The following is a 12,489-nucleotide window of genomic DNA, read 5'->3' on the forward strand; positions in this document are numbered from 1 at the left end:
ATTGTCAGCGGATTGAGGACAGGACTAAGTAGAGATGGATGGCAGGGATATAGAAAGGAAGAAAGGTTTGAACTTGCATTCGGACTTCCGTCAGCAATGAAGTTCGGTAAAGTATACACTGGCTTAACCTACTCCACGCATAACACTCTCGCCGCGTGACAACGCTCTCACCACGTGATGCCGTTGTAATAGTTAGTGTACATAATACAGTGGTCGAACCTCGAATATTCATTATGAGCGATTGGTGGTTGGGGTGTATGAGATTGTCATAGCTCGTAGAGCACATTGCGGTCATATAGTTATAGAAATTTCTCATAAAATACTTGTGGAATGTGACTCTTCTCTGTCGTGGTAAACGTTAATTGGCGATCTAATTCTTATTCTGCATTACAGAGCCTCGACCATTTTCTTCCAAGCTTTCTAATACACTGAGCAATGCCCATAGGAAGAAAGGAAGGAAGGAACAAACAAGCGGAAAGACAGGGAGGTTAGCCAGTTCTCAGACCGGCTGGCTACCCTGTGCTGGGCGAAGGGTTAAGGGGGATAAAAGATGATAGAAGAGAGATTTTACAAAAAAAAAAGGTGCTCAAAACATCATCGTGCTACAGAAGATCTGTGCCTTCTCTTTCGCGCAGGGCCAGCATACACCCTGGACTGTGTGGCGTCCACAGTCCAAGGTGCGTTTTCTGCATGGAAACACGTAAAGAATGCATGGCTCAGGTGGCATTGCACACACCCCGCGTCTTTTTATTAGCCGGAAACAGGCGGAGTGATCGAGTGATCGCTGATTCCCGAAATACGGGGACTGCGCTTTTGTCCATTTCAGTGCGCGCATTATTGTTTAGCGTGGACGTAAGAGCATCGTCGCCTACGACACGTGGGGCCAGCTCACCTTCGCATGAACAGGATCCGGGCAGCGTCGTAATCCACAGTGGTTGGCACTTCTCGCGGTTGGACAACCGAGGCTTGCGGCGGCGATAGAGCAGGCGGCGTGACCCGATGGCTGGTCGGCGGCTTGCAGGCGCAGAACGGCGTGCGCGCTTCGCTGGTCGCCTAGTGTGCTGCCGAAGCCGTTGTCCGACAAGGGGAGTCGTTCCACTTTGCGCCGGTGCGCCACCGCCGTCGGGGGGGAGGCGAGCAGCCGCGAGGGGGACCGGTATAAAACGGCCGGCGCTGGTAGTGCGAGGGGCATCCTCCCCCTCGCCCCCCCCCCCCCCCCCTGCCAGCAGCAGTCGAGGTGTAGCATGCGAGGGGGCAGCAATGGGAAAGGCGGCCTCTGCTAGTTCTCGTTCCGGACCTCCGGAGCCACTTTTGGGCCAGAGAGGGCGCGAGCTTTTGGAAAGCAAGATGCGCAGGTGATCGCCGTTTCTAGAGCACGCACTCGGAGGCTTTTGCATATCGCCGACCGGCCGGGCGCGCGCGCGTGCGTGAGTCGCCGCACGGTGTGTCGCGGGCGCACCTCCTCCGTCTCGTTCTTGCAGGAATGTTCCCTTGTCGTCGCCTCTACTACTTCTCCGCTAGCTCAGGCGAACTAACCAAGCGTGGAAGCAGTGCAGCGTTTCCCTCCTCTCTGTGCGTGTGTCCGCACTTACGTCCTCACCAGAACAAAGAAAGTAACGGTGTCATTTAAAATGAAGTCGCTGCTTCTCAGTTCCTCCTTCTGTAAGCCACATAGAGTTCGTTTGTCTTCTGTAAATGCATCCGGAAACACCGAGCGAATCTCACATTCTATGACACTGCCCATCATACCAGGCTCAACGACGTAGTATGGAAGCCAAGCTCCGTCATCTGGATTCAAGACCACTGACAGAAAAGAAGATCCTGGGACCTTGGCCTACGGTCTCTCAAATGCGCAAGGCCACGAAAGCCCTCTTGTGCTTGTTGAGGACCACTGGACTTCACGGGCGCCTGTGAACTAACAGCGCGAGTTCGTGTTGTGTCGTTTCAAGCTGTTCATCCATCTCTTTTTTACTCTTCTTCTTTCTTCTCTACCATTTCCTTTCTATTATTCCCCCTTCCCCCACCCCAAGTGTAGGGTAGCCAACCGAGCCAAGGCTTGGTTAACCTCCCTGCCTTTCCTTTTCGTTTCTATCCTTCTCTCTCTTTCCTTAACTCGCACAAATTTTAGCGGGGCAGTAAGACAAACATCGTCACTACACCTCTTACACTCTTGCAACCAGCTCCCCTGTGTGGGTCGTAAACACCGCCCTGGCATTCTAGCATGAGGCTGTCTGTAAACTACACCTTGCAAGTGCAAGCGACCAGAGAGGGGGAAAAAGAAAAATCTTGAAAACTGTTGTATTTGCCGCTGTATCAACGCATAGCAACATAAGACGGAATATAAGAAAACATTTTATTTATTGCTTTTGTCCATCCGTTGTCGCGCCAAACGCGCATTGGACATTTACGGATGTTTTCTAATGTAGCGACACGAATCTCTTGTTTGGCTATGCGCGCCGTTTAAGTAAGATTAATCGAAACGAGCTCCAGTGACACTCGGGTTGGGCCGTTAAGGAATGCATCAATACGGAGAAAGTACTTGCACGTGTAAGAGCCACGTAGCGGCAGCTGTATCGTGCCCATTCTTCACTCTGTCCTGACGATGGAAAGCACGTGTTTGCCCCACAACGTAAACTGCTTGGTTAGAGCTGCGCTGCACGCGAAAAAGTCGACGGAAGTTCCGTGCGCGGTCTCCAAGCCTTCAACTCGCTCCACGACAGCTGAGTGCGCTCCTGTTATGCATATAAGTGCACCGTTGCGTGAGGAAATGACCACGAGAGGAAGCGTGGTCTTTCCAGATACGCAATGGGTGTCGCACATTTTTGTGTTTTATATTACAAGCAGAAGGTTCTTCCGTACTAAATAAATAAAACAAAACAATGCACAGGCACTTGAGCTAAGGCGCTTTTCCCCATACCGCACAGTTTATGCAACAGTAAAATGTGCAAATTAGTTCAAAGCGCCGCATAATCATTGTTAAACTATACTACCTAAGTTAGTTCATTGACCTCGAACAGTTTCGTGACCATAAGATACGCGTGCTCGCCCACACGAGGACACATGGCATTCAGCTACGTAAAAAGACAGCCCGAGAAAAAGAAAAAAAAAATCACCACTCGCGGCGTTCTTGTTCAGCGCATGCGAAATAGACGCAGCCAGCGAGACATGAGACAAAGGTCAAACAAAAAGTGAAGGTTGCTGTCCATTCAGCAGCGCAGTCTACCCAGCGAAGAGGATAGTCTGTTTATTCTTTCCGCGTGTTCTCGTTCGGCAGGTTATCACATATTCATTGGCAGGCAAAATGGTGAGTGCTCGTTGGTCTTGAGGAACTGGAGGCCCCTTCCGGGCGCCAGGTTGCTGTAGTAACCCATCTCGCCACTGGGTTGACCAGGAGCACAAAGGCCGTTGCGGAAGGCATCTATTCCGCCCTTGCACTTATATGTCACGAAGCGGCACTGGCGGCGATACGTGAGCGACTCGATGTAATAGAGCGGGGCTCGACCATGGTCGCAGTCAATCTCTGCAAGGGAGCGCACAAAATAGTGCTAGTGTGGAGATCAGCAAAACATAGCGCATCGCGTAGTGCGCTAAGCGCCTGCTGTTGCTGATAGTTCTTACATGAAGTTTCTATTTGACCTGCAATTATTTGTGTAGGAGCATCGTACATTCCGTTGGTTATGCGTACTTTCATTTTTAAAGGAGGTCTGATGTAATGAGGGCTATCCATATACTAAAAACAAATTCCCAAAAGCTTCAAGGCAATGCAAGTCACTAAATTACGGTCGGATGCAACTTTAGAAGTCCGCGGCATTTCCTCTTCAAAGGCGGATGTGCACAAGCCTGCACCAATGGGCGCGCACTCCAGACTGACGTCATGAACCGGACGGCCGGTAACCCCGCCTTCGGAGAACATCGCCGACTGCATGAGCGGGGACTATTTCTTTATCCACGAAGGCAATCGCCTGCCGCGCTTCGGTCGTCTGGGCGGGGCCTTTCCGGTCTTCTTAAATTGTATCCGACTATAGTCACTACATCGCACGTCATGCCTTTACTCTCGCCTGGGGGTGGTTCGCCTAATCGACAAGAAGTACATTCGGCTGCAAATAGTGATCATATATTACAGCAAGAGCCACTTGAGGTGACTGCGAATTTCCATGAATCGCGATAAACACGCTATTTTAAACACTGAACATGGCCTTTACGGAAGCCAACGCAAAAATGAATCGCGAATTCTTTGGTAATAGCAGCAAATAGTCGGGAGGGTCATCAAGCATTACGTGCCGAAAACAGCCCGCATTGAATTGTGAATCGGTCACGGACTCGGAAACTGTTTGAACCCTAACATCTGAAACAAGGACGACCGCGCTCAAGTTCTGTCCGGACTTAGATTTCTTGTTTATCCAAAGGGGCGACATATAGCAAAGTGAGCCTAGTTTACACTTAGCAAATTATCGTTCTTATAAGTCGTTGGCAACTATTTAACTGCAGGTATAAATCTCAAATAAAAGTAGGAGTTATAGAAGAGAAAAAAAGCTGGGGGGAGCAGAGGCTTGCCAGGGCATTGTATTTCTAGATTATACATTACCGCTGGTCTGAACTATATCCCAGGGCTCCTTCTTTTTTTCCCCTACGTAACCGCTGTGCACAGTTTCGTGATCAATATGTCGTGCCTTAGTTGGCCATCATCAAGCGCACACATATATCGTGAGGCAGTGCAGGAAAGCTACGTTCCATTGAGAAATCACAAAATAACGACTTCTCGTGGCGGCTGGTGGCTCAAGAGCGCGTTTGTGTGGAACTAGCGTAGACGTTAAGCAAAACTCGCACAAATGGACGAGGCTGCACGACGCCTACGCGAGCGAATGCTCGGACGAGGCGCACCCACCGAAAAGGCCTCCACATCCGGGCTGATCTCTTCCGCCGTTTGGGTAGAAGTCGACGTGTCCGTAGGGCCTGCCCATGCCGAGCGACTTTTGCAGCACCGTCCAGCCTGAGCTCGTGTGGATGGCGTCTACAAAGACGGCATCCGTGCGAGACACATACACCTCGGACTGCTCGAACAGCGGTCGCGCCGCATCCAGTGCTGCATGCAGGAGCAGCGCATATGATATATGAAGGGAACAAGAAGAGCGGCAGCAAGAGGAAACAAGCAGCTACATGTGTTCATTCCGAGGTCACGAGCTTGATTCCTGCTCTGGCGGCTTCATTTCTATCCTCGCGCAAATGGTGCCGCACAGAAACATTTTGGCGGTATTTCATGGAACCGCGGGTGGTCGCAGTCAACAGAGAATCGCTCTGTGTATGCGGCGTCTTTCGCTGTACAAGTGTTCTTTTTTTGTCTGTATGTGAAAGTAAGAGCATTGGTGTTTCAATGTTGCAGCTCTGGGTACTCGGGCGTATACGAGAGCCGTTCCTGACAACTATAGCGTCAATGGCGCCCTTCGGCGTGCTCAGAAGCCTGAGGAGCCTCCTACTTTCTCATTTCGGCGTACGCGGACGCGGAACAGCAGCAGCAGGAAAACAGGTCCGATATAAGTTTGGAGCATCGTGGATTGTCATGTTTATACAACGGTTTCAGTCTAGAGTAAAGGTTATCATTTAGATCTCAGTGGTGCGATCCCCAGAACAGGATATTTACACCTTACACGTGAGTATCACTGCGTGGGGAATGTTCAAAATAGAAAAAAATACACGCCCGTAGGTGCAAGTTAATGTTGTTTGAGAGAAAAATAGCACATACTGACACGAAAGGGGAAAAGGTCCTGAGGAAATAAGCGATAGCATGAAATGTATTTAGCCCTGTGTGTGTGTGTGTGTGTGTGTGTGTGTGTGTGTGTGTGTGTGTGTGTGTGTGTGTGTGTGTGTGTGTGTGTGTGTGTGTGTGTGTGTGTGTGTGTGTGTGTGTGTGTGTGTGTGTGTGTGTGTGTGTGTGTGTGTGTTATAAGGGCAGCGCGTTTGTTAGCGCTTCTGTTTCCTTGTATTTAGTGCGCTCTGCGATTTCAACATGGAAACAAATATGAGTCAATTGGCGTAGCGTACACCTGGGCGAAAACGTTTCAGAGCAGAGTATAGCGGGTGTGGCTCCGTCTGTTTCACCTGCGTTGGCACTGCGGCCCAAAAAGATCCGATTGCAACAAGATCGCTTCCACAACTTTTGGTTGATTCTTATTACAAGCTATACAAACCTAAAATATTCTTACAATCCACTGAACTCCATGTTAATTCAGGGTTTTTACGCCGAGTAGATTTACACATATGAACCACTCGCTTCCTTTGATGCATCTCTACGACCAACGCTTCGCCACTTTAAATGAGCGTACCCATTCTACAACTTCGTGCAGCTTCGTAGTTGAAAAATTACTGAAGGCGAAAAGGACGCGTTTTAGCATTCATCTGTTAACATAAGACACATTTCAGCAGAGCACTGTGTGCGTCATTATTTCCCACTGTAGCACAGTTAGACGCAGTGCGATTGAGCGGCTCATTGCACGTTCTATACTCTGGTCGTCTTTCTCTTAGATCGCAAACTCTACTTTATTCCAACAATGGTTCGAAAAATTCGGACATGCTCACTTGCGAAATTTCTCCCATTGTCTATATATTCGGCATTTGACGCTTCTATTGAAGAGTCACATGCATATATTCCATTAATTGGTGGTGAGAATGGTATGGCGCTTCGGCAGAGGTGCGTCTTACCCGAAATTCTTGCTAGTTTTGTCCCAGTCTGTTTCTTGTAGTGGCGACCCGCGAAGCCGCACACTTGGGCGCCAAGGCTGAAGCCGATAAGGTGCACATTGGCGGCCGTCACGTTTCCGTCAAATTTCCGAGACAGCTTCTGCACGAGCAGGGATATCTGCCGGCCCACCAGGGCCGTGTTGCCCACAGCTGTCAGGTACAAGGGCGACCGGCAGCCACGACCCCAGTCTACGATCACCACGTTGCAGTCTTTCTGCATTCACCAGGCGAGCATAAATCACACTTTCGGGTGCATAAATAGACCGAGAATCCATTTGAAACTGAATCATGGTCATTGCTTGAAGGAAAAAAAGACTGATTGAGAAGGCTTCATATTAAGGAAGCTTTGTTTGCTCTTGCCACAACAAGAACGCCGACTTTTCAGAAATTCATTGTCACTGGCTGGGAGATCATGTATGTACCCTGAATAAAATAACCCAGATTTTAAATGCAAACGGCTGCACACGCGCACAGGCGCTCGCGAAATATGCAGTGCAGCACGTATGGAGAACCAGTCACGGACAATTAAGAGGGGATGTTTACGGCAGTTTGAGTGTGCAACTGAAGTATGCTGGCCTCATGAAATAGAGGAACCAGAAAAATGGCCCAACAGTTATCACCAACCAAACAAGATTTGCTACAAACTATTGCACGAAGCGAAATTATCTACCTGACTGGTAAAACAAAAATACACACAAAGTGAATAACTTTAGCTTCATGAACGTTCCTCCACCTCGTGGACTTCGGCAGAATTGATATTCCATATTCCCAAAATTTATAGTTCATTTGTGAAGACCGGTCCGAAAGGACAAGCAACGTGCCTTGGCTATTGCTGTCCACAGTATGCGACCGTACACGGTATGTCCACAGTATGACCAGCTCCTGCTGTCCCAAGACCCCTTGCTTCAAACAAAACACTTCACACACACACACACACACACACACACACACACACACACACACACACACACACACACACACACACACACACACACACACACACACACACACACACACACACACACACACACACACACACACACACACACACACACACACGCGCACGCACACACACACGCACGCGCGCACACACACACACACACACACACACACACACACACACACACACACACACACGCACGCACGCACGCACGCGCGCGCGCGCGCGCGCGCGTATGGCGCGAGGATCGTCAGCTTTGCAACCACTACTATTTGGCTTTGTAGGATAACTTGTGGTGGGCCCACTGGTTATATGCAGTTGCCTATCCCTTTAAGAGGTTGCGTTAGTTTGCTAGTTCAAGAGCCCGTACGCGAGAGTACAGAACAGCAACAAAAACGCACGTGCGCAGACACGCGCACGCTGCCAGGCATTAATTTAGGTTAACGGCGTTAGTGAAAAGAAAAGAAGGCCGTGAGCCACTTAAACGAGGGCTGTCTGGCGTACCTCCTGCAACAGAGCCTCCTTGAGTTCGTGAAGCCAGCTGCTGTTGACATTTTGTGTGTAGCCATGTGCGACGATGATGAGATCCTTAAGTTCTTGGAAAAATGGCTTCCCGTCTCGCCGCAGAAATCTCGTTCGCAATCTCCGGCCGCCCGTGTTGTTACGAGAGTAGATGTAGAACTTAGTCCTCACGTACCTGGGCCGCCTGGGGAGCGAAAGCGGATGAGTCAGCCGGTACTTGTCATCCTTGCGGAAACAGCCCACACCTCTGTAGCAGCGCATGTCTTTGATCAGCGAAATAGACTTCAGCGTGAACTTGAGAGGCCATATCTGTTCAAGGAGTGAGTAGACATATATATAATGAAGGATACGAGCACTAGAGGGTCGTTGTTCTAAAGAGACTACATGGTGGGGTATACGACGCAACTACTTATTAGGCGATTAGTGTTTAAGTGGTTGTTGGGTCTGCAGGAATTATGGCTATAAAAACGAGCTGTTAATAAATGAAACAAGCGCTTTGCTCTTAATTTAGTTCCCTTCCTTAGGTTACTCAAGCTTTAGTGTATGTTGGTCACTGCAAACAAGTTTTAGTTATATGCACTTCCTCGCAGACAGTCATTCTAGTCAACGCCTTGTTGGACCGTGAAAGGCGAGTGAGCGTGTCCGATGAGCACGCATGGTGCTCGTCGGATGTAACGTGTTGTACGCGGATAACTAGTGGCATGCGTTACCCGAAGGTTGTAGGTTCGGTCCCTACCGGCGGCAAGGTTGCTTTTTCGTCCACTTTAATTTCTTTCCATTTGTGTCATAATAACTACACTACAGTTAAAGACTATACGAATAATAATCCCTATACTTTACTTGGCTTCATTGTCTGTTGGTTTCATTAGGTTCTATCTAGCGATGAAACGATATATTGATTCATTCCCCTTTCGTTCATTTTGACCTGATTGATTTCGAAGTATTTTTTAGTACTTTGGCCGCACCAGCTCAGTAAGATGTCTTGAAACTTACTATGTTGTCTCTCCCCTAAAACACAGCGCAATTCATCTTCACTGATGAAGAAATGTAATGACGCGATCGGACTCTGTCAGAATTGATGAGCTCACAGCCGGTTGGCGCGGCAACCTCAAGGGAGGTGTTGCCATCTGTATTTTCTTTCTGTAGTTTTGTGGCATACCAAGCATCTTCTCGGGGCAGATGGCTCTTATTGCTACGGTCAAAGGATAATTTGCTAATACGAGATAAATTGCTTTCCTCTTTAAATTTGGTGACAGTTCGCACTAAGTCGCGCGAAGCTTGGCACAGCGAAGCACAGACCCGTCGCCGCTCGTACTCCCCGTCGACCGACACGTCTAGCTTCGAGATGCGCGGCTTCCTCCTCGGGAGTACGCAGCCAGGCTACGCACTATAGAGCGGAGGTTGCGCGCAATGTCCCCGTCGGCGGGCGTGGCTTAGTTACTACGCATGCGCGGCTTGGCCAGGTGGTCACTAGACGAGGCGATGCTTGCTTCCTCTTTCTTTCTATCTTCTTTCTCTCTCTTTCGTTGATGTTCTGTCTTTTTCTTTCTGCATTTCTTTCTTCTCTCTCGTTCTCATTCTTTCTGTGTTACGCTTTACTCTATCCCCTCCTCCTTTCCCTCCTCACCATCACATCCCTCCTCCTCATGCTCACTTCCCTTTATTTACTCCCTTGCTACACTATATTATACAAGGCTATGCTCTGTTAGCGTGCCTGGATAGCCAAATGGTTAGGACGCTCGCCTTCGTATCGAGGGTACGCGGGTTCGAATCCCGCCTCGTGAAGAAATTTTTTCGGCAGGAATTTTTCTCGCTCTCTATCTTTATACCTTTCTTTCCTCTCGTTTCTCTCTTTCTTTCTCTCTCTCTCTGTACTCGTTCTCAGGTAGCCGCACACTGGCACACACCCGTTAAGATTGTGATAGTTTTCTGCGATCGACTCACAAGAAACGATTTACTAAACAGCTTCACTGTATAAAAACTTTACGCAGAATCTCCTCTTGGAAGTGATGCGTAAACGTTAGCTCCTAATCAGCTGCTGTTTGCTCGTCGTATGGTCTTGTTTCCCGATGTGGTCCGGTATCATGCGATTGTAATTTCCGCGCTTATTGCGCTTTGCGACTTTCCTTGGTACATCGCGTTCGGACGGCACCGGCACGGCGTATTTCCTCTCTTTTTATTGCCTTTGTCAGCGTCTTTCTGTATACCCGTTCGTACAACACATTCATCTGGTTCAGGTGTATTTACTACTGCCAACGCGGGTGTTTTGCCCAGTGGGTCAAAAACTGCTGCTGGGCGTGGGGTCGTCTCTTCGAAACTCAACCCCGCCAACGTGTTTTTCCTGTATATGCAATTTCCTTTTTGTACATATTATTTTCTTTATAGCGATTCGTCTCACGTGACTGTCGGACGGATGGACAGGTTTCCTCGTTGGGTACGCGCAGAAATGCCTACTCATTTAAAAATTAAGTTCGGGAATTTGAAGTGCCGAAACCACGATCTAATTATGACTCACGCAGTAATGGAGGACACCAGATCAATAATTACCGCCTGGGGTTCTTTAAGGTGCACCTAAATCTAATTGAGCGGATATTTCACATTAAAATCACATTAATTTAGTTCAAGTTAACTTCAAGCAATCCGCTACTTCTTACTAATCTACGCTATCTACATTTGCTGCAGATTTGTGGAGTTTGAATACGAAGCCATATTATTCGCGAAACTTTCTGACACTGCTCAACCGTTACAGAATGTTAGAGAAAGCAGAAAAAGACAGGCTATAGTATCCAATGAAATTCGGCCCTTACTTTAAAAGCAATATAATTTGTTAAAACCACCTTATCCTAGACCACAGTTCAGCTAGGGCCCGTGATACCAAGCCCGAGCCTGGCCCCCGCACGGGCGTACAGGGCCTAGCCCAGCCCGGACCCGTGGGCCCGAGCCCTGGCGTTCACTAAGCTTAGCCAGGGCCGGCGTGCGCACGAACATGCCCGACCTGGGCAAGCTGGAAGAAATTTGGTGATGAATGTTGTTATTGGTGCCTAGTCATTTGTAGGTGGCGATTACTCAGAAAATCCGGAGTACATGCAATGAGGAGGAGGAGGAGGAGGAAGGAAAGAAATGAAAGGCAGGGAGGCCAACCATACGCGCGTCCGGTTTGCTACCCTACACTGGGGGAAAAGGAATTAAAGAAAGTGCGGGAAGAAATCACTGTCAGTGTCAGTGTACATGCGCGCCTCTCCATTACACGCCCACAAGCGATCACTTAACCCGGTCAATTTTGAAAACAGTAGCAATGCCCGCGTGGCTTTGCTGGCCTGCGACGCGTAGGGCCGCGATCCGAGGATCTTATCTTGGGAAAAAGGTCTGTCGACTTGCTTTACTCACAGCGGTATCTTAGGGTTAAACGTTGCGCTACTAAGCTCTAGGACGCGTGTTCGATTCCCAGCAGTGGCGGCTTCATTTCGATTAGGGTTAAATGGAAGGACACCTGTGTACTGAGATTTAGGTGCACGATAAAGAACTGCAGGAGGTCGAAATTAACCTGGTCCCTACTATGGGGTGCCTCGTAATCATATCGTGGTTGCGGCACGTAATACCATAGAATACAAATTAAATGTTGCTTATGTGGTACACGAAGAGTCATTATCATAATAGTACAGTAACAACAAAACATAGCCAAAATGTTTTTAAGACAAAGCGTACAACAGGAAAAAGCTGGTAGAAAGAAAACCAGCACATTCTGTTTAATGCTTTTGTCTACACTTCATGTTGGAAACATTAATGATTACAAAAATTTTTAAAAGAGGCGCTTTAATAATTTGCTTCAGCAATACAAAGAAATTTAAGATTATATATTGTGTGCAGCAAGCAAAAGCAAATGATATGTAGATCGTTCATTTGTAATTGCGACATGAAAACGTAATCTCGACGTACGATGTAAATAACATAGTCAAGCTGCATGAAGGAAGGGAGTTTTTGAGGGCTGGCTTCTTTGTTTTACATAAGTTTAATGAAAACCAGCAGTCTGCTGGTTTTCATTTATAGTTAAGCTGTCAGACACAATACTTCAGGCTATCCCAGATACAAGGTTCCTCCTCTTTTTTACCGAAATAAAGGCAGAAAATACGCTTTAAATAATACGCTACGACACAAAGAATGCACTCGAAAACAATATCATAACAATAGGACTTGGCAAAGGCCGGCAGAAGGCAGAAATCTGCATTTTGTTGTGCAAAAGCAGGAGGTTGTCCAGGTTTTTGGCCTTAAAGAAGGTCCTCCTCTATAGGAAT

At 48.2% G+C, this 12,489-nt stretch overlaps 2 protein-coding genes across 5 annotated transcripts in view; both read right to left on the bottom strand.

Annotated features, from left to right (window-relative positions):
* Positions 1 to 1,119, bottom strand: part of LOC119403453 (uncharacterized) — a 64,163-nt gene extending 63,044 nt beyond the window's left edge. Inside the window, exon 1 of the mRNA XM_037670389.2 lies at positions 893 to 1,119. The gene's annotated coding sequence lies outside the window, so the exon portion shown is untranslated. The remainder of the gene's footprint in view (positions 1 to 892) is intronic.
* A 2,086-nt stretch (positions 1,120 to 3,205) lies between these two features.
* Positions 3,206 to 12,489, bottom strand: part of LOC119403470 (pancreatic lipase-related protein 2) — a 33,192-nt gene continuing 23,908 nt past the window's right edge. For 3 of the 4 annotated variants that reach the window (XM_037670403.2, XM_037670416.2, XM_037670410.2), the window contains exons 4-7: positions 8,180 to 8,506; positions 6,697 to 6,949; positions 4,886 to 5,083; positions 3,206 to 3,520 (exon numbers count right to left, since the gene is read on the bottom strand). In XM_037670403.2, coding sequence (XP_037526331.1) covers positions 3,279 to 3,520; positions 4,886 to 5,083; positions 6,697 to 6,949; positions 8,180 to 8,506 — 1,020 coding nt within the window. In that variant the 3' untranslated portion in view covers positions 3,206 to 3,278. The remainder of the gene's footprint in view (positions 3,521 to 4,885; positions 5,084 to 6,696; positions 6,950 to 8,179; positions 8,507 to 12,489) is intronic. The other variant, XM_049418116.1, reaches the window with a different exon arrangement.

Source organism: Rhipicephalus sanguineus, chromosome 1 (genome assembly GCF_013339695.2).
Source record: "Rhipicephalus sanguineus isolate Rsan-2018 chromosome 1, BIME_Rsan_1.4, whole genome shotgun sequence".
NCBI classification, from domain to species: domain Eukaryota; kingdom Metazoa; phylum Arthropoda; class Arachnida; order Ixodida; family Ixodidae; genus Rhipicephalus; species Rhipicephalus sanguineus.